This window comes from Phyllobates terribilis, unplaced genomic scaffold, assembly GCF_046119375.1.
Source record: "Phyllobates terribilis strain yellow unplaced genomic scaffold, ASM4611937v1 Scaffold_5__5_contigs__length_657084704, whole genome shotgun sequence".
NCBI classification, from domain to species: domain Eukaryota; kingdom Metazoa; phylum Chordata; class Amphibia; order Anura; family Dendrobatidae; genus Phyllobates; species Phyllobates terribilis.
Window position 1 is genome coordinate 22,478,942 of NW_027362765.1, and position 27,755 is coordinate 22,506,696.

Here is a 27,755-nt window from a genome sequence, read left to right on the forward strand (position 1 = left end):
ACACGGCTCCGCTCCGTACACCTCGTACACACGCGGCTCCATTCCGTACACCTCGTACACACGAGGCTCTGCTCCATACACCTCGTACACACGCGGCTCCGCTCCGTACACCTCATACATACGAGGCTCTGCTCCGCACACCTCGTACACACACGGCTCCGCTCCGTACACCTCGCACACACGCGGCTCTGCTCCGTACACCTCGTACACATGCGGCTCTGCTCCGTACACCTCGTACACGCGCGGCTCCGCTCCGTATGCCTCGTACACACTCGGCTCTGCTCCGTACACCTCGCACACATACGTCTCTGCTACATCCACATTGTAAACCCCTCCTGACCCCACACATAAACTTCAGCTCATCCAGCACCATGACAACCAGCACAGCAGAGTCCTGCATCCACTGAGGCTCCTGATCATGTGACCCCTGACTCCTCCCCTCCTGTGACCTCATCACAGGTCCTGTGCGCACAGAACAGCCATATATGTGGTGGCGGCTCTGCAGGTAGAGGTATGTGGAGACCCCGTTATTCTCACATATTATTGTGTATTTTCTATTTCGCCCTTTAGGCTGTGTGCCCACGTAGCGTTTTTCAAGCGTTTATGCTGCGGAATTTCTGCAGCATAAACGCTTGTGAAACGCTTGGTAATCCGCACCCCATGGTCCCCAAGGGGATTCTGCATGTTCTATGCACACGCTGCGGATTTTTCCACAGCGTTTATGCTACGTACAAAAATCCGCAGCATGTCATTTAATTTTGCGGAAGCGCAGCGGAACTCCCGCCATTGACTTGCATTGAGACGCATAGAAACCGCGACTGTACATTTTTACAAGCGGCTTCTATGCGTCTCTATGTGCGGTGGTACCCAGTTCTGGAGGAGAGAAGACTCTCATCCAGACCTGGGTACCATTGTACCTGTAAAAAAAAGAATAAAATAACAAATAAAGTTATATTCACCTGTCCGGCGGCTTCTCTCTGCATGCCGGCAGCGCTGAAGGACCTTCGGTGACGTCACAGTCATGTGACCGCAGGCCCTTCACCGCTCTGTCTCGCGATATGCCGGCAGCCAGGAACCAGCCAGGAAGCAGCGCTGCAGCCACGCCGGGGCATCGGGGGTGAGTATAGCTTTATTTTATTTTATTTTTACGGTCACACTATATAAATCCATGCTGTTTGCATGGATTTATACAGTGTGACCTAGTTGTCAAGCACTTTCCAAATGATGCTATCGCCTGGAAAGCGCTTGTCAATCTGCATGCGGAAACGCATGTGGATCCGCATGTATTCCGCATGTATTCTGCAGGAAAAACGCATGCACAATCTGCATGCGTTTTTTCTGCCAGGGAGATGCAGAAATGCTGCAGACATTTTCTGCTTCATTTCTGCATCGTGGGCACATAGCCTTACCAGTAGTTGCTGCAGTGGAGGATTGTGGGATTGCGCTTTGCATTCTGGGATCTCACAACCTGGAGCTTCTAACCTGACCTTAGATAGGACTAGTCGGTTCCCTTCTGGTGGCATTCGGGACACTTCTGGCTACATATTATAATTAAAGTGAACCTGTCAGTCGATTCATGCTGCTCATACCCTGGAAGCATGACTGCAGCCAGGTGTAGTTTTCTCTTGTTTGAATATCCGGTACCATAGACCTGACTAGTCTGGTGCCACCACTTACCGGTTCCTCCCTTCACCGTTCTAGGTGATGGACAGGTTTCCCCCGTGTCTATATCAGGAGACACCTGCCAATCAATTAGAGCCAAGCGAGGAGGAACCGGCCGGGTGTGGGGGTTTTCAAATTATGTTTTTTCTGAAACACAGGAGCATTTTAGAAGAAAATCTACTTACTGCAATGGTGCAGTCAGTTTTTGATTCATGCTGCATGTAGTATGGGCAGTATGAACTGACTGACAGGTTCCCTGTAGTGATGAACGAGCGTGCTCATTTAACCCTTTAATCGAGCACGCTCAGGTGTTCGCCGAGTATTTTCGGCGTGCTCAGCATCTATGTTTGATAGACATGCCACGGCGGCATGTGTAACGACTGTTAGAAAGCTGCAACACATGCAGGGATTGCCTAACAAACAGGCAATCACTGCATGTGTCGCAGCTGCCTAACAGCCCTGACACATGCAGCCGTGGCAGATCAAACATAGATGCTGTGCACTCCGAAAATACTCGGCGAACACCCGAGCCTGCTCGATTAAAGGGTTAAATGCTCAACACTGGTTCCCTGTAATTTCATGTAGTAATCTGTGGCTGCCCCCTGCTCTCTTCAATAAAATGGGTTACCAAAGACCATAGCTCCCAACCATCCCTGTTTCCGCGAGACTGTCCAGCTTTTAGGGCTCAGTCCTGTGTCCCGTCACAGCTCAGCTCTTCTCCCAGCTGTGGAGGGTGGTGGGACGTGTTGCGGCGGTAGAGCAGCGGGCACAGGTAGTAGCTGGCTCCTGCAGCTACCACGTGTGTCCGCTGCTAAAGATAATTAATATTCACTCTTCTCCACGCCCATGGGAGTGGAGAGGAGTGAATATTCATTCTTAATAGCGCACACTGTCAGTTGCAGCCGCCGGCTCCTGGAGCGGCTCAGCTATCCCGTGTGCCCGCTATTAGAGAGAATGAATATTCACTCTTCTCCACGCCCATGGCTGTGGAGAAGAGTGAATATTCATTTTCTTTAGTAGCGGGCACAGAGGGTCGCTGAGCCGCAGCAGGAGTGAGACCGCTGCTGACACTGTGCGCCCGCTATTAAGGAGAGTGACTATCCCAGGACAGGAGTGAATATCTCCGCAGCTCACCTCGGCATCTGAGGGCGTATGGCAGTGACGTCATGTGCTGTTCAGCTACTGACAGACTGGACGCAGCGCTGGAGCAGAGGGAAGGCAGGTGAGTAGAAGTGTTTATTTTTTTCATGTGTGCCGTGATTGGGAGTCATGCATACCAGGATGGGGTTTGAGGGGGTCCATGCATACCAGAATTGGGTCTGAGGGGTCCATGCATACCAGGATTGCGTCTGAGGGGGCCATGCATACCAGGAGTGGGGATGAGGGGGCCATGCATACCAGGAATGGGGATGAGGGGGCCATGCATACCAGGATTGGGGATGAGGGGGTCATGCATACCAGGAATGGGGATGAGGGGGCCATGCATACCGGGGATGAGGGTCATCTGCTGAATGCGCCCCTCTGACCCTCTGATAACGCCTCCTGCCAGGGAAGAAAGAAATAATAAATGGTCATGGATTGGGGTGTGGCCAGTCGCCATGGCACGCTATTCTCGCTGCATAATCTGTCCCTCTTTCTATTCTTCAAAAGTTGGCAGGTATGCCAAAGACTGTTGATAGAAACTCTTTAAAGAGGTTGTCCACTTCTATAGAACATGCCCCCCATCATGTGAATGGTGGAAATAAGATTTTTAGCAAATACCTTGCACTGTCAATAGCACCACTCACAGGCAAGATCACTGACTGCTCACTGGCATCACGTGACCCCGGCTGCAGCCGGCTCCGACATCCACTGATGTCACGTCCAGTTCCGGCTGCAGCTGGGCGTGACACAGGGACATGCTCCCCCTGATTGATGGGCTGTGGGCGGGGTTTCCCCACACGTCACAGCCCAGCATCCACAGCGCGCTTTCCCAATGAATGCAGGATGCTGCAGACGTAACTTGACGTGACATCAGAGGATGTCGGAGCCAGCTGCAGCCGGGGTCAAAATTGACAGTGTGAGTTTTTTTGCTAAAAATCTTATTTCCACCCTTTACATCGATAGGCGGCATGTTCTATAGTAGTGGACAACCTCTTTAAGGGGTTGTCTGGTGAACAAAAGTACATTTTAATTATCAGATCATGGAATATTAAGAAGTTCCATAATTGGATGTGTTTAAAAAACATGCTGCCTTTCTGAGATAAACTTATAAAGGTGCCCCTGCTGTGTACTGTGTAACTAGTTGTGCCCGGTGTGAGGCAGTGACCGGGATCGTATACGAGGGACGTTATATATCCCCCAGAATGTGTACAGAGACCTATTAAATCCATTGGAGTGCATTGCAGTCACAGACACAGCTGCGGCTGCAATGCAGGAATGAAGGTGAGCAATGACCTGGTCAGACTACCTGGCTAATGCAGATTAAGTAAAACCTGGCAGGGCCTTCATTTCTTGGAGGAGGTCACAGGAGGCAGTGAGGCGGCCTCCTCCCTCCAACCCGGGTTTTCCAGTGGCTCTTGCCACAGGTCCTTTAAAATCCCTGCACTAAGGATTAGTGGTGTTCTATGTTGGAACATGCTAGGAGCACAGCAGGAAAGCTCAGCAGGATTGAGTGTGGCTGAACCCATGCCTGGGAAGCCTCTGCACCTGTCAGGCTCTGAGCGGCCTGGCGCGGCCGTTGCCCACGGCAACCGTTGTTTAAAGACTTGTGTTAACCCGGCTGCGAACCGGAGGACTGTCCTGTTTACCCGTGAGTTGCTGAATAAAGCTGTTTATGTTGGACTTGCTTGGGTCACTGCCTCAGTTACTGCACGGTGTGAACACCGCCGCCTTACAGCTTGGTGGAGAATGCGGGCTTTGTGACTGAGGCATACCCCACCCGCAGCTGCATGACCACAATCCGGCCTGCCACCTTTCAGTTCCACCCCGTAGACAAAATGGACGAACTATTACAGCAGCTGACACTCGCCCAGCAGCTGCTGCAGTCTCAGTGGCAACAGCAGGAGGAGCAACAGCAGCGTAATCAGCAGCAACAGCTATTGTACAAGCTGCAGCAAAAAACAAACGAACTGCTGCTGCAACAGATTGCTGCCCTGCGGGAGACACCGACGGCATCAGCCCCGGAACGTCGAGAGGCCCGGGACAAGGTTCGCTCAGCGTTGAGGAAGATGGGACTGGAGGACGACGTGGAAGCCTTCCTGACCATTTATGAGCGCACAGCGGAGCGAGAAAACCTACCGACCGGCCAGTGGGCAGAAGTGGTGGCTCCGTTTCTGGTCGGCGATGTCCAAAAGGCCTACTTCGACCTAAGTCGAGAGGACGCCCAGGACTACCAGAGGCTCAAAGGTGAGATCCTTGCCCGGCTGGGGGTCAATACATACGTGAGGGCTCAGCGTGTGTTTTCGTGGGCCTATGTGGAGACCCGACCCGCCCGGTCTCAGGCTTATGACCTCCTGCAGCTGGTAAATAGGTGGCTCCAGCCTGAGACTTTGTCTCCATCCCAGATGGTGGAGAGGGTGATGGTTGACCGTCTGGTGAGGACTCTGCCAGCCGCTATCCAACGCTGGGTGGGGCAAGGGGACCCCGGCACACTTGACCAGGTGGTCAGCCTGATCGAGCGCTACTCGGCCACTCAGGACTTTATCCGGGACTCTGCCCCCTCGCGGCTGTCACGCCGATCCCTGCCAACCCAGGAGTCGGGAAAGGGGTCGCGTCCCTCTGGGGACAGTCAGCACCGTACCCGTGCTGAAGGGGAACCTCGGAGTGAGAGTGGCAGGAGACCGATTCCCTCCCAAACTGTCATAAGACCTAACAGTACCTCCACTGTTAGGTGCTGGCGGTGTCAGGGGCCGTGACATGTGGTTGCTAATTGTCCCCTGACTATGGAACCCATGGACTGCAGATATAGCCGCCGGGTCTCAATGTATGCCAAAACAGTCTGCACAGCGAACGCCGACCCCCGGGACAGTGAACTCCAACTATGCCAAGTACTGGTTAATGGGTACCCCACTGAGGCCCTCCTGGACTCAGGGAGCCTCGTGACTCTGGTACATGGGTCGCTGGTGGCAGGAGACAACCCCAGTGGATGGCCAGTCGGGGTTGTGTGTATCCATGGGGCCCTCCGAGAGTACCCAACTGCGGAGGTACTTTTGTCCACGCCATGTGGAGACATAAAGCATCTGGGGGGAGTGGTAAAAACTCTTCCCTATGGGACTGTGTTGGGAAGAGACTTGCCCCTGTTCTGGACTATGTGGAAAAACAAAATCCACTCTCCCCCGGTAAAATGTATTACAGACGCTTTACCCGACGAACCTGCCGTAGGGGTGTCCAACCTAGGGACAGAGTGTGACCCCGATAGGTTTCCCTTAGAGGTGCTGGCAGGAGAGGTCGAGGAGACCCTATCGATGCCCAAGCTGGAAGTGTCCCGGGACACGTTTGGGACGGTTCAGCTACAGGATCCTACCCTGACTCAGGCGCGGGAAAGGGTGGTAGAGGTAAACGGCGTAGCCCAACAGCCCAATGGAGATACTGTATTGCCACACATGGTAATCAACGGTGAGTTGCTCTATAGGATAGATAAGATCAGGGACGAGGTCGTGGAACAGTTGGTAGTACCTCAGTCGTACCGTCGGGTGGTTCTAGATTTGGCACACACACACTTGCTGGGTGGACACTTAGGGGAAAAAAACAAACGCAAGAATGTATATTGCAGCAGTTCTTTTGGCCTGGGGTTTACGCGGAGGTCAAAAGGTACTGCGAATCCTGCCCCGAATGTCAGTTGACCTCACCCACCGCAAGTTTCCGTAGCCCTTTGGTACCCCTGCCAGTGATAGAGGTACTTTTTGAACGGATTGCAATGGATTTGGTAGGGCCCATTGTAAAATCCACCCGTTCCCACCAACATATACTGGTGGTCGTCGACTATGCCACCCGGTACCCGGAAGTTATACCACTACAACACACCTCGGCAAAACTGATTGCACGGGAGCTGTTTGCCATGTTCTGTCACCTTGGACTACCTAAGGAGATCCTGACGGATCAGGGGACCCCTTTTATGTCCAAGATGACAAGGGAACTGTGCAAATTGCTAAAAATTAAACAATTGCGCACCTCGGTGTACCACCCTCAAACCGACGGGCTAGTAGAACGGTTCAATAAAACCCTCAAGTCCATGTTAAAAAAGGTGGTTTCTAAGGACGGAAGGGATTGGGACATGTTGCTACTCTATTTGATGTTCGCTGTCCGTGAGGTACCCCAGGCTTCCTCAGGGTTCTCTCCCTTTGAGTTATTGTACGGCAGACACCCTAGGGGTCTGTTGGACGTAGCCAAAGAAACATGGGAACAAGAGCCGACTCCACATAGGAGTATAATTGAACACGTGGCTAGTATGCAGGACCGGATCGCGGCGGTCATGCCCATCGTGAAAGAACATCTGTTAGATGCCCAGGCAGCCCAGAGGCGCACATATAATTAAAGAGCCAGAGTCAGGTCTTTTAACAAGGGCGATCGGGTGTTAGTACTGGTACCCACAGCCGAGAGGAAGCTCATGGCCAAGTGGCAAGGGCCATATGAGATTCGAGAAAAAGTGGGGGAGGTAAATTACCGGGTGTATCAGCCCGGAAGGATGAAACCTGAGCAGCTTTACCATGTAAACCCGCTAAAGCCTTGGAAAGATCGAGAGTGTTTAGTTACAGATGTCACCCCGGGCATTTCACCAGAGAGTTCTCTACCTTCAGCCAGGGAAGCGTCCAAGGGGGAGGTCAGGATAAGTGATACCCTCACTAAACAGCAGCGACCGGAGGCTCGCTCGCTGGTGCAGCACAATACCGACGTGTTCTCAGAGCTACCAGGTAGGACTACGGTTATCCAACATGACATTGTCACTGAACCTGGGGTAAGGGTGCGAATAAGACCGTACCGGGTACCCGAAGCCCGAAGGCAAGCCATCACGGCTGAGGTAAAACAAATGCTTCAGTTAGGCGTCATAGAGGAATCACGGAGTGAGTGAGCTAGCCCCATCGTACTGATTCCAAAACCAGACAGATCGTTACGCTTCTGTAACGATTTCCAGAAATTGAATGAAGTGTCAAAGTTTGACCTTTATCCAATGCCCAGGGTGGACGAGCTGATTGAGAGACTGGGGCAGGCCCAGTACTTTACCACGCTTGATCTCACCAAGGGTTACTGGCAGGTACCTCTCACAGATTCGGCGAAGGAAAAGACCGCCTTCGTAACTCAGGAGGGTCTATACCACTATGTGGTCTTACCTTTTGGGTTACATGGGGCCCTGGCTACATTCCAGAGGTTGATGGACATAGTGCTCAAGCCACATCAGGAGTACGCGTCCGCGTATCTAGATGATATTATCATCTTTAGCACCGACTGGCATACGCACCTATCACAGGTACAAGCGGTGCTGGATTCTCTCAGAGCCGCGGGGTTAACGGCAAACCCAAAAAAATGTGCAATAGGGCTAGAGGAAGCCCGATATTTGGGTTATGTGATAGGCCGAGGAGCTATCAAGCCTCAAATCCATAAAGTTGAGGTCATAAAAAACTGGCCTAAACCGTCAAGTACAAAATAGGTGAGGGCGTTCCTTGGTATCCTTGTGTATTACCGCCGTTTTATACCTAATTTTGCTGGGCGAACGGCGGCCCTGACCGATCTCTTGAAAGGAAAAAAATTGGTAATGGTTCGGTGGAACCCTCAGGCAGAAGAAGTTTTTCAGTCCATGAAGTTGGCTCTGTGTGGACAGCCGGTCCTCATCAGCCCCAACTTCAAGGAAACCTTGATTGTACAGACTGTAGCGCCGGCGTCCCTGCCCTCTGCCAGGCAGGGACGCTGTTCCCCTCACCTCCCTGCTCCGTGCCCGGCGTCCTCCTCCCGCTCTGCTGGCAGCGCGCGCTCCTTCCCGGCCACTGTGCTTAGGGCGCGCGCGCTCTCCCTCCCTCTTAAAGGGGCCGAGCGCGCCGTCCTAAGGAGTCCCCGGCCAATGGCCGGAGGACTTCACCATATATAAGGCACCTCCTCCAAAATGGAGGTGCCCGAGCAATGTTGTTGCACTGTTCACTACTCTGCTTCAGCCCTCAGGTCCCGTTGCCAGTTACCTGCCAGTTACCTGCCAGATTCCTGCCTGATTATCTGCTACCTGCCTGCTAGTCTGAGGTCCGACGGTCTGTCTTACTACTCCTGTCAGTCTGTCTAAGGACCAGCCTGCCCGCTCACCTGGGAGCGCACATCAGCCACCTGCCTGCTTGCCTGAGGTCCGACGGTCTGCCTTCCAACTCCTGTCAGTCTGTCTATGGACCAGCTTGCCCGCTCACCTGGGAGCACACACCAGCTACCTGCCTGCTAGTCTACCTGGAGGCTCCGCCGTCACGTGCTGTGACCACCTGCCTGTCCAGTGACTCCTGCTCGCTCACCTGGGAGCGCTCATCTGCTGCCTGTCTGCTAGCCTACCTGGAGGCCCTGCCGTCACGTGCTGTGACCACCCGCCTGTCCAGAGACTTCTGCCCGCTCACCTGGGAGCGCTCATCTGCCGCCTGTCTGTTGGTCTTCCTGGAGGCTCCGCCGTCACATGCTGTGACCACCCGTTCATCCAGAGACTCTCGCCTGCTCACCTGGGAGCTCACGTCTATCATCAGCCGCCACAGGTCGTACCAACCCTTTACCTAGAGACTGCCCCGGTCACTTGCCGTGACCATCTGCCCGTTCATCCAGAGACTGCCCCAGTCACTTGCCGTGACCATCTGCCCGTTCATCCAGAGACTGCCCCGGTCACTTGCCGTGACCATCTGCCCGTTCATCCAGAGACTGCCCCGGTCACTTGCCGTGACCATCTGCCCGTTCATTCAGAGACTGCCCCGGTCACTTGCCGTGTCCATCAGCCCGTTCATCCAGAGACTGCCCCGGTCACTTGCCGTGACTTCCAGCCCGTTCACTCAGAGACTGTCCCGGTCACCTGCTGTGACCTCCTGCCCGTCTTCCCTGGTCGCCACCCGCTCCCTTACAAGGACTGCCCCCTTGTAGAGTAGCTCAGAGGTTCCGCCTCCCAGACCCGTTACAGTTTGCTCGGGCCATGGAACCCGGTGGCACCCAAGCTCCCTCGCTCTCGGACCTGTGTCATGAACTGTCCCGTCAAAGGTCCCAACAGGAGTCCATACTGGGTCACCTGCGGAATGTCAATACTCGCCTGGATACTCTGACTGCTCCACCAGCAACCTCCGCCAGTGCCATGTCTCGCAATCCGGCAGCTCCACTGCCCACTAATACCATGGTATCCTACCCCGGCTTTCTGCACCTCCTCGCTTCGGAGGCGACTCCGCCCAGGCTCGGGGCTTCATAAATCAGTGCACCCTGCACTTTGAACTATTGTCCCACCAGTTTAACTCGACCGGGCCAAAATGGCATTCATCATGTCCCATCTCACCGGGGAGGCCCTGGCCTGGCTAAATCCTCTATGGGAGAGAGGAGACCCCCTGGTGTCCAACTTGCCTGCTTTTCTCACGGCTTTCCGGAAAGTCTTCGACGAACCCGGACGGAAGACCTCATCCGCATCATCACTGCTACGCCTCCGTCAGGGAAGTCTCACCGTGGGCCAATATGCCATACGGTTCCGTACCCTTGCCTCGGAGCTGGCCTGGGATAACGACGCTCTGGTATCCGTCTTCTGGGAGGGTCTGTCCGGCCGTATTAAAGATGAACTTGCCGGTCGGGACATTCCTACCACTCTCGATGACCTAATAACTCTTGCCACCCGGATTGACCTACGGTTCCACGAGCGTGCCAAAGAGGTCACCCGTGAGAGGAGGTTACCATGTCTAGCTCCTACTTTTCAGAAACCCGTCACTCCCTCCGTCTCTACCCAGGTACACTCTCCTGAGTCTATGCAGGTCGACCAGACCAAGATGGTCAAAACCCGTCAGGACTTACGCCGTGCCGAGGTGAGCTGCTTCTACTGTGGCAGTAAGGAGCACCGGATCCGTGCCTGCCCGGAGAGGTCGGGAAACGCCTGTGTCTAGGTTCGCTCAGAGAGGTCAACCTAGACAAGAATAAATCCTCTCCATCTCTGCTGCTGTCAGTCTCAATCGTCTGCGGGAGAACCGTTATTTCGAACTAGCCCAACTTGACTCTGGAGCAGCCGGGAATCTTATTTCATAGTCCCTGGTAGAGAAATACCGCATCCCCACCAAACCTCTGGCTGTACCCTTGTCTGTTGCTGCCGTGGATGGGGGCTTCTTACCACGCCCCATCCAACTCATCACCGAATCCATTACTCTGCAGGTGGGAATGCTGCATTCTGAGAGTATCTCCTTTCATGTTCTGCCTGGACTCTCTCACGCCCTCTTGCTAGGCCTACCTTGGCTCCAGAGACATGCACCCGTGCTTGACTGGCAGACCGGAGAAGTCCTTCGCTGGGGACAGGACTGCCATAAGACCTGTCTGGTTCCCGTCCATCCCGTCCGTCCTTCTCCTACCCCAGCTAATCTACCTGGACTTCCGATTCCTTATTGGTCTTATGCTGATGTCTTTAATAAAAAGGAAGCAGAGACACTACCTCCTCATAGACCATACGACTGCCCTATCGACCTGTTACCTGGTACTACTCCTCCCCTTGGGCGTATTTATCCTTTATCCGCTGCTGAGACCCGGTCGATGTCCGAATATATTGAGGAGAATCTGGCCAGGGGATTCATCCGGAAATCTACCTCCCCGGCGGGAGCAGGCTTCTTTTTCGTCAAAAAGAAGGACGGCTCTCTCCGTCCCTGTATAGACTATAGAGGCCTTAACCAGATCACGGTGAAGAATAAGTACCCCCTTCCGCTCATTCCGGAGTTATTTGATCGTCTGAGGGGGGCTAGAATCTTCACCAAACTGGACCTCCGTGGGGCGTACAACCTGGTTCGTATCCGTCAGGGGGATGAATGGAAGACGGCATTCAACACCCGGGACGGCCACTATGAATATCTGGTAATGCCCTTTGGTCTCTGTAACGCTCCTGCCGTCTTTCAAGAGTTGGTCAATGACATCTTCCGGGACCTTCTCTACTCCTGCGTAGTGGTGTACCTGGACGACATCTTGGGATTCTCTCCGGATCTCCAGACTCACCGGAGGAACGTTCGTCAGGTCCTGCTCAGGCTCAGGCAGAATCACCTCTTCGCTAAATACGAGAAGTGCCTCTTTGAGCAGACCTCGCTTCCGTTTTTGGGCTACATTATTTCTCAGACCGGCCTACGAATGGATCCAGAGAAACTGTCTGCCATCGAGAAATGGCCTCGACCGGAGGGGTTGAGGGCCATTCAGCGATTCCTGGGCTTCGCCAACTACTACCGCCTCTTCATACCACACTTCTCTTCCTGGACTGCCCCAATTTCCGCGCTCACCCGTAAGGGTACTAATCCCAAAGAGTGGCCGCCCGAAGCAGAGGAGGCCTTTCTTTCCCTAAAACAGGCCTTCTCTTCCGCCCCGGTGCTGCATCGCCCGGACGGCAACAAGCAGTTCTTCCTGGAAGTTGACGCCTCCTCCTCTGGAGCCGGAGCGGTACTTACTCAAAAATCATCTTCCGGGAGAATGGTAACTTGTGGCTTCTTCTCCAAACTCTTCTCCTCTTCTGAGCGCAACTATTCCATAGGAGACCGAGAGTTATTGGCCATCAAACTGGCATTGGAGGAGTGGCGTTACCTACTCGAGGGGGCTCTTCACCCGGTAATAATTTACACTGACCACAAGAACTTGGCTTACCTCCAGCATGCCCAGAGACTTAACCCGCGCCAAGCCCGGTGGTCCTTGTTTTTTGCTCGCTTTGATTTTGTTCTTAATTTTCGCCCGGCTGACAAAAACGTCAAAGCAGATGCCTTGTCCCGATCCTTTCTGGTGTCCGATCTCGAGGAGGAACCTAAACATATCATCGATCCCGCCAGAGTAATGCAGGTGGCTCCCGTGAGCCTAAATCGTCTCCCTCCCGGTAAGACGTTCGTATCAGTACCTGATCGGGAGAAGATCTTACACTGGGGTCACTCGTCTAAACTAGCTGGCCACGCCGGTCAGAAAAAGACCCTCCAGCTTATTGCCCGGCACTACTGGTGGCCTACCCTGCACAAGGACGTAATAGACTTTGTTTCTGCCTGTGTGTCCTGCGCCCGCAACAAAATCCCGAGACACCTGCCAGCCGGTCGCCTTCTTCCGCTTCCTGTGCCTGCTGCCCCCTGGCAGCATATTGCTATGGACTTCATAACTGATCTCCCCGTCTCTGCCGGTTGTACGGTCATTTGGGTGGTCGCTGACCGCTTTTCCAAGATGGCTCACTTTATTCCCCTACCTGGTCTCCCGTCTGCACCCGAGCTGGCTAAAGACTTTATCCGCCACATCTTCCGTCTTCATGGCCTGCCCCTCCACATCGTGTCGGATCGTGGGGTACAGTTCACCTCACGTTTCTGGAGAGCCACTTGTAAACTGCTAGACGTCACCCTGGACTTCTCTTCCGCTTACCACCCACAGTCCAATGGTCAAGTGGAGCGGATCAATCAGAACCTGACCAGTTACCTCCGGCACTTCGTTAATGCCCATCATTCTGACTGGGTGGATCTCCTACCATGGGCCGAGTTCTCCTATAACAATCACGAGAGCGAATCCTCCTCCAAATCCCCGTTTTTTGTAGTCTTCGGTCAGCATCCTCGGATTCCTTTTCCTGTCTCCACCTCTGTGGACAACCCGGCTGCGGAATCTCTCGTTAGCAAATTTTCCTCCATTTGGGAGAGTACCCGATCCGCACTCCTTCAGTCGTCCGAACGGATGAAATGACACTCTGACAAAAAACGCCTGGATCCTCCACAATTTCGTCCTGGAGATAAAGTCTGGCTCTCATCTAAATATGTCCGACTCAAGATACCTTCTTACAAGTTAGGGCCTCGGTTCATCGGTCCTCTGGAGGTCATCAGTCAGATCAACCCGGTGGCCTATAAATTAAAACTCCCGGCCAACTTACGGATCCCTAACTCCTTCCATGTATCTCTCCTCAAACCTGTGGTACTTAACTCTTTTTCCAAGTCTACAGGTACGCCTCCTGCTCCGGTTTCTGCTGAGGACGAGTTTGAGGTAGAGAACATTCTTGCCACCAAAAGGGTAAGAGGAAAGACCTTTTTTCTAGTAGATTGGAGGGGGTTTGGTCCTGAGGAGAGAACGTGGGAGCCCCGGGAGAACATCCATGCCCCTCTTATCCTAGCTAAATTTCTGTCTGGCCTAAAAAAGGGGGGGCCTAAAGGGGGGGGTACTGTAGCGCCGGCGTCCCTGCCTGGCAGAGGGCTGTTCCCCTCACCTCCCTGCTCCGTGCCCGGCGTCCTCCTCCCGCTCTGCTGGCAGCGCGCGCTCCTTCCCGGCCACTGTGCTTAGGGCGCGCGCGCTCTCCCTCCCTCTTAAAGGGGCCGCGCGCGCCGTCCTAAGGAGTCCCCGGCCAATGGCCGGAGGACTTCACCATATATAAGGCACCTCCTCCAAAATGGAGGTGCCCGAGCAATGTTGTTGCACTGTTCACTACTCTGCTTCAGCCCTCAGGTCCCGTTGCCAGTTACCTGCCAGTTACCTGCCTGATTATCTGCTACCTGCCTGCTAGTCTGAGGTCCGACGGTCTGTCTTACTACTCCTGTCAGTCTGTCTAAGGACCAGCCTGCCTGCTCACCTGGGAGCGCACATCAGCCACCTGCCTGCTTGCCTGAGGTCCGACGGTCTGCCTTCCAACTCCTGTCAGTCTGTCTATGGACCAGCTTGCCCGCTCACCTGGGAGCACACACCAGCTACCTGCCTGCTAGTCTACCTGGAGGCTCCGCCGTCACGTGCTGTAACCACCTGCCTGTCCAGTGACTCCTGCTCGCTCACCTGGGAGCGCTCATCTGCTGTCTGTCTGCTAGCCTACCTGGAGGCCCTGCCGTCACGTGCTGTGACCACCCGCCTGTCCAGAGACTTCTGCCCGCTCACCTGGGAGCGCTCATCTGCCGCCTGTCTGTTGGTCTTCCTGGAGGCTCCGCCGTCACATGCTGTGACCACCCGTTCATCCAGAGACTCTCGCCTGCTCACCTGGGAGCTCACGTCTATCATCAGCCGCCACAGGTTGTACCAACCCTTTACCTAGAGACTGCCCCGGTCACTTGCCGTGACCATCTGCCCGTTCATCCAGAGACTGCCCCAGTCACTTGCCGTGACCATCTGCCCGTTCATCCAGAGACTGCCCCGGTCACTTGCCGTGACCATCTGCCTGTTCATCCAGAGACTGCCCCGGTCACTTGCCGTGACCATCTGCCTGTTCATCCAGAGACTGCCCCGGTCACTTGCCGTGACCATCTGCCTGTTCATCCAGAGACTGCCCCGGTCACTTGCCGTGACCATCTGCCCGTTCATTCAGAGACTGCCCCGGTCACCTGCCGTGTCCATCAGCCCGTTCATCCAGAGACTGCCCCGGTCACTTGCCGTGACTTCCAGCCCGTTCACTCAGAGACTGTCCCGGTCACCTGCTGTGACCTCCTGCCCGTCTTCCCTGGTCGCCACCCGCTCCCTTACAAGGACTGCCCCCTTGTATAGTAGCTCAGAGGTTCCGCCTCCCAGACCCGTTACACAGACAGATGCCTCGGAGGTGAATACCGCCGCCTTACAGCTGTCATGTAGAGATGCTGCAGCTGATGGTCGTGCTTACACAGCTACTTCCAAGGAAAGGAATCATAAGTGAATATCTTGAGGCCAAGTGAAGGGGCTCATCTAGCTGCTCCTTTAGAGTTTACTCATTTCACTGTTTGTTTTAGAAAAGGAGCAAGCGTGTCTGCCGTTTCATTGGACCTTTGAACTCTTCTAAGTAAATCAAACCAGTGGCTGGACATCTAAATGTAGCAGTCCCACATGGTGTTACTGTGAGTAGCCTGCATAAATGAGCTACCATGGCCTACATAGTCTCCAGACTTGTCTCCTTAGAGCACAACCGGTCATTGGTCGGCAATTGCATTATGTCAAAACACTGACGCGTTTCTGGTGCGTCAAGTACTTTTGACTCACCAGATACTCGTCAGTGTTTTGTATTGTCTAGGCCAATATTGATGCTATCTGGATTCAAGAGAAAAAGTTAGAGAAGATTTTTTTGTCCATGCAGCTGGACTTTCTCCCCCTCTTTGTATGCATGCACAAAAGCACAGTTGACCACACTTTTGTGCACCTCTAAATCGAAAAAGTGATACAAAATGTTATTTACCCCAAAATAGGAACCAATAACATCTTCAACTCAGTCCACAAAAACAAGGTCATACTAAGGTCTGTTAATAGAAATAGAGGCTTGTCATGTCACTGGTAGTGCAAAGACTCTGGAAAAGCAACATTGCTCCCCTCCATCCCAAAAAGTTCCAGCGAAATCCGTGCACCCGCATTCAATTGCCTCCAGGCCTGTTGAGCACAATAGTTATGCCTAAACAGCAGTTAGAGTCCTCAAGGATGGCATTGCTGTAGTGGGTAGAACCTACTTAGCAATTCACGGTGAGTGTGTCTCCAGAAGCACAAGCAGGGCACATTGTATGGACACTACAATGTCATATTTGCAATTTTCACTCTACACCTCCAACTCCATGCTTATGTCTCGAAAACATTTGTGGACTCAAAGGAGTCGTTACCCCAGTAGATGAATTCCCAGCGAGGTATAATTTCGAAAATAGGGTTATTTAAGGAATTTTGTCAGTGATGTCTGCAAACTACTACTACAGTAAAATCTGCACTTCAAATGTCAATAGCACTCTTACCTTCCAAGAACTGCCGTGTGCATAAACAGTAGTTTCTGACCTGTGGAGTATTACCGCGTTCAGGAGAAATAGAGCACAAATAATTGAGGCCATTTTCACCCCATATGAAAATGAAAAATTTGGGGCTAAAATAATATTTAAGTAGTAAAAATGTATTTTTAAAATCTTCATGGCCCAATGGAATAACAATTTGTGAAACAGCTATAGCGTCACCTTGCTCACTACTCATTTAGATGAATTCATTGAAGGATGTAGTTTGTTAAAAAAATAGTTTTGGTTCTTAAAAAAATTGTAAGTTTCATTGATCAAAAAAAATGGGCATGAACATACAATACTCGAAAATTACAAATTTTCCTAAATTTTCACCAAATTTCTGAAATTTTCAGAAATAAAAACAAATCACATTAACCTAAAAAACCGATCTCTGTTCACTGGGATATGTAGAAGCATTCCAAAGTTATAACCACATAAAGTGAGTGTAAGATTTGAAAATCTTTTCTGCACTTGTGTGGGTAAAGGCCAAAGAGTGCCAGCGCATTACAGTACTTTGCACTGCCCTCGGCAGGGCAGAGAGAAGTGCACCTGCGCAGGAGCGCGAAGTGGGGACACTGTGGATGACGTAGGATGCGTAACCACACAAAGGAGAGAAGGACTGCATCGCATAAAGAGAGGAGGCGCTGGATGAAGGCCAGCGATGCCCATCGGACTGGACCACCTGCAGGTGAGTATAAAAAAAGGTTGTTTTTTTTGCCTTCCAGGGTGAATTGGAGTCATATTTAGAGCATTTTAGAATGGTGTCGCATGGGGCTGAAAGGTGGTGGCTGTAGGTAATATAGGAAAAACCTGGTAACAGGTTCCCTTTAACTACTGAAATACAAAAAAACTACAACAATCAACACATGTGAGCTATGGAAAAATATAGAGGACTCAGATTGCAAACATCAACCTTCTTTACTTGGTCATGAAAGGTGTTCATGGGCAATATATATTCATCTCATCCGATAGTAACTCCAATTGTTACTATCAATCCACAATTGAAATCCACAATCTAAGTACTGAGGGAAGTTTGGCCTGAACAATGCACCCATAGCTTACAGAAGCTGAGGTGAAGGTGCTTTTCGTGAACATTTCGAAACTTAGGCTATGTGCCCACGATGCAGAAATGCTGCATATTTTTTCCGCTTCTCCCTGGCAGGAGGAGAAACTCATGCGGATTTTACATGCGTTTTTCCTGCCAGGTAGAAGCGTTTGTCAAGCGTTTTTGCATGCATTTCTGCATGCTTGTTATCAAGCGCTTTTCCAAGAGATTTTAGCATCACTTGGAAGAGTGCTTGACAACTTAGTCACACTATATAAATCCATGCAACCGGCATGGATTTATATAGTGTGACCAAGTAATAGTTAAAAAAAAAGAATCAGAATGGTAAAAAATAAAAAATAAAGATTATACTTGCCTTCCGATGGCCCCCGGTATTTTCTCTGCTCCGTCTGGTCTGTTGTATGGGTCTCAGTCGTGTGAAGGACCCGCGATGACATCATTGAGTCATGTGACAGGTCGCGTGACCTGTCACATGACTAAATGACATCATGGCAGGTCCTCACACCACTGCGACCCATACAACTGACCGGACGCATCGCTGAGGAGACCGGGGGCCATCAGAAAGTAAGTATAATCTTTATTTTTTATTTTAAAATCTTTTTTTTAACAGGTTCTATGGTACCCTGGTCTGGAGCAGAGTCTCCTCTTCTCCAAACCCGGGTACCATCCGCACATAGAATCGCTTAATATCCGTGTGTGCAAATGTGCTGACACGGATATTAAGCGATTCAATGCAAGTCAATGGCAGCAATTACGCTGCGTGTCCGCAAAATGAATGGACATGCTGCGTATTTTTCCGCAATGATAATCCACAGCGGAAATTTCCGCAGCATGTGCACAGCACATGCGGATTATCATTGGGGACCATGGGGCACGTATTACCAAGTGTTTTTAAGCGTTTTCACTGCGGAAATTCCGCGGCAAAAACGCTTGAAAAATGCATAGTGGGCACGCAGCCTTAGGGTAGCAGCTAGAGTTATCATTCCAGAACTCCTTGTGGAGTAGTGAGATGAACTGTGAACAAATGAGTTATATTCTCAATAAAGACTGTTGTACTCTGCGTTGAGTTCTAAATACTATTAAATATCTCTAACATTATCTGAATTTATTAATAACTCCCATGACACCCAACTTAGAGGACATAAACAGTCTTTGTTTAACCTCTAGATGTATAAAGTGCTCTACCATATTATTGTTTTATACTGGCATCAAAACTCTAGTAATTGTATTTTTACATGAGATTATGTAAAAACATACAAAATACCATCTTCTTTCCATTTAGGTTCCTGCAATATAGGATACTAATTAATTCATAATCCGTGAAGGATGGATAGGGACAGCGAAAAGATGGTGGACAGGATATTACACCTCACCCTAGAGATCCTCTTCCGGCTTACTGGTGAGGTAAGAGATTCTGATGACGTCACATTACATCATTCTTATCTATGGAAATAACAGATGGACAGAACTGGAGAGGTGAGGACTCTGGAAATGTCGGTAGTGAGATTTATTAACCCCTTATTGACTTAGGATATTCCGGTATGTCCAAATTTGAAGTGTGTTCCCATAAATGGATGTGCCGATACATCCTGGCGATTATACAGGCACAGGAGCTTAAATAATAGCCAATGCACTGAGGTGGGATTCTGCTCTTCTGGCAATTAGGCGCTCTGTATATGGATTATGCAAACTATTCTATGAAAAGGTGTACTCCAAAAGCCAAATAGTGCTCCTTCCCTACTTGAGTCTCGCCATGTGGCTCAGCAGTACTGTACAGCCACATATGGGGTGTAAAGACCTGGGGTCTTCCGTGGGCGTAGCACTACTCAGACAACACATGGTGAGGGTAAAACAGTGTGGCAATACTTTATTACACCACCAAGTGGACAATAAACACATAGAACATTCCCAGTATATACCCAAGATGGTACAATATTACACAGTCCTCACCTTTCCGCTGGCCTGCATGGGATAGAACAGCTGTGACTTTGGGACTTCCAGGGCCAACTACCTCAACCAGTGGCCCCCCGCTTCTGGCGGGCCACTACAGAGAGGAGGTAGTGGCAAGCATAGGAAGCTGACAGTCCACCTAGGTACAAAGCCAGGAGACCAGAGGGTCCCACCCTGACCTCTCCAAGAGTTTCTATGGGGCCAGATGACCGGCTGGTCCCAATCTGGCTTCTCCAAATGTCTCCATGGGTTCCAGGTGACCGGAGGGCCCCACCTGGCAACCCCAAACAACATATCCATGGGGCCAGGTGACTTCATCGTCTCCCAACCTGGTCTCCCCAAATGTATCCATGGGCTCTCTGATGGCCAATGGAGCAGATCTGTATCTTTCCAGTCAGGGCTGTTTACCCTTAGGCTGGAATTATGTAGAATCCAAATCTGTACCTCTTTGGGTAAAGCCATGCTACCAAGCTGATGGTGTATAGAGAATCTGATTTTTGATTCTCCCTGTTAAGTCTCTTTCCAATTTTTGTATCAAGTCTCTTTTCAGCAGAATAGAAAACCCCTTTTTATATTTACATATGAAGATAATCAGTCACAGGTCGGGGTCAGGGAGGGCATTACTCACAGGGCTCAGGTCTCATTGTTTGATCCAATCTTTTTACATAGTTGGTATCACAGGGGCTCTTGTAAATAAACATCATTGTTTCCAAACAAAGAGAAGTCAACATTCAGTTTTATACAAATAGAATGATCTTCTTGACCAGCTACAGAAATACACATACATTTACAAGTCAACACAAAGATAATAGTGTATTTCTCTTGGCTTAACAAATCTAATCGTCTGGCTGACTAAGATTATAAGCTGTATCGTCAAATGGGGTATTGCCATATTCATTAGAAACTGTGTGACAAATTTTTGTGCCATTTTTACCCATTTTCCAGTGTTAAAATGTAAAGTCTGGGACTAAAGCAACATTTTTTTTGGGGGGAGGGGGTAAAAATGTAATTTGTTTTTTCTTCACTGCCCAATGGTATAAAATTTAGTGACAAACCTGTGGGGTCTATATGATCACTGTACCCTTAGATGAATTAATTGAGAGGTGTAGGTTGTAAAATGGTGGTCACTTATGTGGAGTTCTGCTATTCTGGCACTTCAGGTGCTCTGTCAATGTGACATGGCACCCACAAACCATAACAGCAAATCTGCACTATAATATGGTGCTCCTTCCCTTCTGAGCTTTGCTCTGTGCCTGAAAAGTAGTTCCCAATTAAATGTAGCGTATTGGCACACTCAGGAGAAATTACACAACAAAATGTGCCCCTTTTTCCTATTAGCCCTCATAAAAATTTAAAATTTGGGGCGAAAACATCAATTTAGTGATAAAATGTAATTATTCTTTCTTCACCACCCAATGGAATGAAATTCTGTGAAGCACATGTGGTGTCAACATGGACACTGCACCCCTTGATGAATTCATTGATGGGTGTTGTTTGTAAAATAGGGTCACTTATGGGGGTCTGGTTTTCTGGCACCTCGGGGCTCTGCCAATGTGACAAAGCACCCTCAAACCATTCCAGCAAAATCTGCACTCCAATATGGCGCATCTTCCCTTGTGTGCTTTACACTGTGCCTCAAATGTAGTTTTCAATCACATATGAGGTATTGGCATACTAAGGAGAAATTGCATTACAAATTATACAGTTTTTTTTCTCCTATTACCCCCTTTGAAAATTAAAAACTTGGGGCCAAAGCAACATTTTTTGGCCAAAAATTTTAACTTTTCTTTTATTCAGCCCAATATTATACAATTCTGTGAATCGCCTTAGGGTTAAAAATGCTCACTACACCCGAAGATGAATTTCCTCGAGAGATGTCATTTCCAAAATGGGGTCACTTGTGGGAATTTCTGATGTTTTGTCATGTCAGTGGCTGTTCAAATGTGACATGACATCTGCAATCTAATCGAGCCAAAATGGCGCTCCAAAATTCAAATAGTGCTCCTTCTCTTCCTAGACCTGCTGTCTGCCCAAACAGTAGTTTCCCCCCACATATGGGGCATTGTAGTACTAAGGAGAAATGCACGAAAAAATGTGTGGTCCATTTTCTCCTGTTTCTCTTTTGAAAATGGAAAATGTGGGGCTAAAGCAACATTTTTGTGGAAAAAAAACATATTTTTTCATTTTCACATCCCAGTGTTATAAAGTTCTGTGAAGCACCTCAGTAACCTATATGCTCACAATACCCTTACATGAACTCCTTGAGGGGTGTCGTTTCCAAAATGGGGTCCCTTACGGGGTTTCTAATGCAACATGACACCCGCAATTTATTCCAGACAAAATTGCACTCCAGAATTCAAATGGCACTCCCTTCCCTCTGAGCCATGTTATGTGCCAAAACAGTAGTTTCTGACCAAATTTGGGGTTATGCTCAAGAGAAATTGCTCAACAAATTGTATGGTCCATTTTCTCCTGCGAAAGTGAAAAATTTGGGGCTAAAGCAACATTTTGGTGGAAAATAACATTTTAATTTATTTTAATTCCCTTGAAGCACCAGAAGGGTTAACAAACTTCCTAAATGTGCTTTTGAATACCTTGAAGGGTGATGTTTTTAAAATGGGGTCACTTTTGGTTATTTTTTGACATATTGGCCACTAAAAGTCACTTCAGATGTGAAGTCCCTAATAATGAAATAAGTTTCATAAATTTTGTTGAAAAATTAAAAATTGCTGCTAAACATTTAGCATTTCTACATTTCTAACAACAAAATATGTTTAAAAAATGATGGTGTTGTAAAGTAAACATGTGGCAAATGTTATTTATTAATTATTTTTACTGGTGTGACCATCTGTTTTAAGGGTGTACAAATTTAAATTTAGAAAATTGATAATTTTTATAAATTTTCATAAATAATCGCTAATTACATCGACCTAAATTTACCACTAATATGAAGTACAATGTGTCATGAAAAAACAATCTCCGATTCACTGGGATATGTTGAAGTGCTCTAGGATTAATACCACATAAAGTGACACTGGTCAGAATTGAAAAATTTGGACTGGTCAGGAGGGTGAAAAGAGGCTGGGGGTGAAGGGGTTAATGTGTCTCTCCATAAACAGGATTACACAGTAGTGAAGAAGACCCCTAGTGAGCGCTGTCAGGACCCTGTGTCTGAGGGATGGGGAAGACGCCTGAGCCCAATCACGGGGCCTCCACCTCACCCCCTGATACATGAGGACTTCAATGAGCAGAAGATCCTAGAACTCACCTACAAGATGATTGAGCTGCTGACTGGAGAGGTGACACTGCTGGGAATGCTGGGACATTATACAGTAATGCTATGAAGGGATCTGGGGGATGACTGTATCATTGTATGTGTCAGGTTCCTATAAGGTGTCAGGATATCACCATTTATTTCTCCACGGAGGAGTGGGAGTATTTAGAAAGACACAAAGATCTGTACAAGGACGTCATGATGGAGGTTCCCCAGCCCCTCACATCACCAGGTAATAGACATGACTAAATACACACGGCTTATAATTATCTGTATGTAAAGCATGAATTCAGTCCCTGTATGTGTTTCCTCCAGTTCTATCCAGTAAGAGGACAACACCAGAGAGATGTCCCCATCCTCTTCTTCCACAGGACTGTAAACAAGAAGATCCCAATGTTCCTCAGGATCATCAGGTAGATGGAGACAAGGTGTCATGAGATCTCCCCTATGATGTGTAGATGGCTGTGATGGTCTTGTGCTCAGTCTTGTTTTATCCACCAATATTATATGTTTTATACTTGTGTAATGAGAAAGGTGGAGATGGCAGGATTAGAGCTGATTATAGATTGGGCTTCTCCATCTCTCTGTGACTTTTACAATATTTGTTTCAGGGTGAAGATCTGGCCCATATTAATACTACAGAGACATATGTGAGGGGTGATGAGTGGTGTAAAGAGGAGATTCCTACAGATGACTATCCAGGTGAGTAGTAACCACTAAATACAGAGAAGACACAGATTTTTCTCATGGGAAAAAAATAAAGAAATAAATAAATATATATATTCTAGGTTCTTCAAAGTAGCCACCTTTTGCTTTGATGACTGCTTTGCACACTCTTGGCATTCTCTTGATGAGCTTCAAGAGGTAGTCACCGGAAATGGTCTTCCAACAATCTTGAAGGAGTTCCCAGAGATGCTTAGCTATTGTTGGCCCTTTTGCCTTCACTCTGCGGTCCACCTCACCCCAAACCATCTCGATTGGGTTCAGGTCTTGTGATTGTGGAGGCCAGGTCATCTGGCGTAGCACCCCATCACTCTCCTTCTTGGTCAAATAGCCCTTACATAGCCTGGAGGTGTGTTTGGGGTCATTGTCCTGTTGAAAAATAAATGTTGGTCCAACTAAACGCAAACTGGATAGAATAGCATGCCGCTGCAAGATGCTGTGGTAGCCATGCTGGTTCAGTATGCCTTCAATATTGAATAAATCCCCAACAGTGTCACCAGCAAAGCACCCCCACACCATCACACCTCCTCCTCCATGCTTCACGGTGGGAACTAGGCATGTAGAGTCCATCCGTTCACCTTCTCTGCGTCGCACAAAGACACGGTGGTTGGAACCAAAGATCTCAAATTTTGACTCATCAGACCAAAGCACAGATTTCCACTCGTCTAATGTCCATTCCATGTGTTCTTTAGCCCAAACAAGTCTCTTCTGCTTGTTGCCTGTTCTTAGCAGTGGTTTGCTTGCAGCTATTTTACCATGAAGGCCTGCTGCACAAAGTCTCCTCTTAACAGTTTTTGTAGAGATGTGTCTGCTGCTAGAACTCTGTGTGGCATTGACCTGGTCTCTAATCTGAGCTGCTGTTAACCTGCGATTTCTGAGGCTGGTGACTCGGATAAACTTATCCTCAGAAGCAGAGGTGACTCTTGGTCTTCCTTTCCTGGGGCGGTCCTCATGTGAGCCAGTTTCTTTGTAGCGCCTGATGGTTTTTGCAACTGCGCTTGGGGACACTTTCAAAGTTTTCCCAATTTTTTACACCGACTGACCTTCATTTCTTAAAGTAATGATGGCCACTCGTGTTTCTTTACTTAGCTGTTTTTTTCTTTCCATAATACAAATTCTAACAGTCTATTCAGTAGGACTATCAGCTGTGTATCCACCACAACACAACTGATTGTCCCAACCCCATTTATAAGGCAAGAAATCCCACTTATTAAACCTGACAGGGCACACCCGTGAAGTGAAAACCATTACAATTTTCAAAGTCATGAAAATACAGAAAAATCTTTAAATGAGAATGTGTGTCCAAACTTTTGGTCTGTACTGTGTGTGTGTATATGTATGTATGTATATGTGTATATATATATATATATATATGGTCTGTACTGTGTGTGTGTGTGTGTGTGTGTATATATATATATATATATATATATATATATATATATATATATATATATATATATATATATATATATATATATATATATATATATATATATATATATATATATATATATATATATACACACACACACACACAGTACAGACCAAAAGTTTGGACACACTTTCTCATTTAAAGATTTTTCTGTATTTTCATGACTATGAAAATTGTACATTCACACTGAAGGCATCAAAACTATGAATTAACACGTGGAATTATATACTTAACAAAAAAGTGTGAAACAACTGAAAATATGTCTTATATTCTAGTTTCTTCAAAGTAGCCACCTTTTGCTTTGATGACTGCTTTGCACACTCTTGGCATTCTCTTGATGAGCTTCAAGAGGTAGTCACCGGAAATGGTTTTCACTAGTGTTGAGCCACCCCCGTAGTGTTCGAGTTCGGTTCAGTTCGTCGAACACCCGTGTGTTCGCCGAACTGTTCGTCGAACTGTTCGTCGAACACCGTTAAAACCAATGGCAGGCAAACAAAAACACATAGAAACACATAGAAAACACCTTCAAAGGTGTCCAAAAGCTGACAAACTGCTCAGAAGACACAACTAACACATGGAAAAGCGACAAGTACATATAGTCATGCGAAAAGAAAAGAGGTGGAGGAGTAAAAGGAGGGGGAGACACAGATATAGGCATGTCATGCCCTTCTAAAATCCAAAAAGTGAGAAGCCGACACGTTCAGTCCGCTCCTGCCCGTGCCACCTCCGTGTCGCCGGGTTTGTGCCAGAGCCGCGGTGAACCCTGACGGCCAGCCCCCCTCTCCCAATACTGGTGCCTGTCCGCTGGTGGGTCGAGCGAGCCCCCCTGTGGTGGAGGCAGCTCTAAGCTTTTTAATTTAAATTGTCTCTCTAATTTGAATAAATACACTTTAAATCCATTTACAAGGATCTATTGGAGGGCAAGTCTCGTGCCAGCAGCCGCGTAATTCCAGCTCCAGTAGCTTCCACTAAAGCTGCTGCAGTTAAAAAGCTTTTATAAGGATCGAGCTCGGCTGTCCACCGCAAGGCATCCTACTGCCAGTCCGAGCCCCTATGCCTTGGGGTGCCTCCTGATGCTCTTCACTGAGTATCCCATGGTCCCGAAGCATTTCCTTTGAAAAAATGAAGTGTCCAAACTACAGGTGGTGTAGCTTGCTTAACAGCCGGGATAATCCGCTGACTAGCAGGCCCTGCTACTAGGCACAAAGTATTTCCTGGGCTAGATGCAGTTAAAAATTTATAATTAGATACTCTCGTTGGATGCTGAGAAAGCATTCCATAGAGTCTCCTGGCACGCCATATATGATTCTCTTAAAAAGCTTGGGGTAGGGGTCTAGGGGACCCTTTTATAGCCAAAATCACGGCCCTGTATCGCAATACGTCACCTAGGCTGAAGATAAATGGAACTGTAGCACCCTGAGGGCTCGGTTGCTACAGAGGTATTGCACCTCACCCAGAGGTGTGATATATCACTCTCAGGTAAGGATGTAGTGTGGATCAGGGCCCGACACCTGCATGCATTACACCACATTGCCGTGGGGCAGGGCGACCAATATGCCCCTGAGATGGGCACGACAGTCCCTGTCCCTGGCTGGAGTGGGGGGAGGGAACACTGAGGAAGGGGAACCCTGTAGTGCAGGAGCAGGGAGGAAGCAGTTCCTGGGTGCATTGAGAAGGGAGTATAAAAGGTGGGCACCATCTTAGTTCAGTGCAGAGAAGTCTGAGCAGAAGTGGCAGGGAGCAGGGGCTCTGCATGAGCTCTGCTCCGGAGGCGGGCCTAGTAACAGAGGCCCAGGCCTGGAAGAGGGAGAAGGAAGGAAGAGGAGCGGAGAAGGCTCCAGGAACGAGGAACGAAGGGATCTCAGGGGTGCGGACGGGCGAGTCGCCACCGCACGCCCGAATCCACCTGCGTGGAGGGGTCAGGCCAAAGGGGGAGACCGGTCCCCGAAACTAGTGGAGGCAGGAAACGACCCTCAGCTAGAAACAGGAGGCTGTGACATTTTATGTGGCGCAGCCCCTCGCTACACCCGCTAGGAAGGCACCACATAGGGTCAGGGAAACTGGCGCCAAGTTTACCAAGAGGAGGCCCGAGGCAGCCGGACAGAAGGGTTGGTAAGAAAGGCCAGACAAAGGACACACAAAGGGGGTCCTGCGAAGCACTCCAAAGTTATCTGGGAGTTGTCTGAGCCCCTCACCTGGTGAGCACAGTACGACGTGGGCAGCCGCTACCTGCAGACGTGGTCTGGATAATAAGAACTGTGAGTAAAGGCCCTGGACTGCATCACTGACTCCGTGTCATTACTGCTGCTGCCCTGCACCATCACCCCCATCCTCCGCATACACTGCCCTGAGGCTATACTCCTCCCGTGGGGAGTTATGCTACGCTCTGCTGCACCCACAACACCAGCCTCAGCGGTCTGCCCTGGAGCGGCGGTTCACTCTGACCGCAATCCACGGGTGGCGTAGTCGGACATTTAAACATCAAAACCACATAAATAGTTCCGCCACTGGTTTGACCGCCCTGAGCCACGGAACCGGGTTGCCGCCACGGAGACTACAACCACCAGCATCCACCAAAAAGGGTCCGGCTCCGGGTGTCCCAAGGCCCAGGGGGCGCGTCAGAACATTTTCATCACCTTTCACAATCACCAATGGGACAAGGCAGGGATGTTCTCTGTCCCCTCTCTTATACATCCTAGTGACGGAGCACCTGCTCTCATCAATTCGCCATAACCCCAATATTAGGTGGATTGAGGTGGGAGGCACCGAGTACAAGTGCTCTCTATTTGCTGATGATGTCCTAGTATA

The 27,755-nt window shown here is 49.4% G+C and overlaps 1 protein-coding gene across 2 annotated transcripts in view; it reads left to right on the forward strand.

Moving 5' to 3' along the window:
• Positions 1–442: 442 nt before the first annotated feature.
• LOC141270537 (uncharacterized) overlaps positions 443–27,755 on the forward strand; it is a 41,448-nt gene continuing 14,135 nt past the window's right edge. Inside the window, exons 1-6 of one of the 2 annotated variants that reach the window (XM_073680585.1) lie at positions 443–511; positions 18,851–18,972; positions 22,638–22,817; positions 22,901–23,024; positions 23,108–23,205; positions 23,404–23,494. In XM_073680585.1, the coding sequence (XP_073536686.1) occupies positions 18,895–18,972; positions 22,638–22,817; positions 22,901–23,024; positions 23,108–23,205; positions 23,404–23,494 (571 nt within the window). In that variant the 5' untranslated portion in view covers positions 443–511; positions 18,851–18,894. Of the gene's footprint in view, positions 512–1,048; positions 1,118–18,850; positions 18,973–22,637; positions 22,818–22,900; positions 23,025–23,107; positions 23,206–23,403; positions 23,495–27,755 lie in introns of those variants that run through there. The other variant, XM_073680586.1, reaches the window with a different exon arrangement.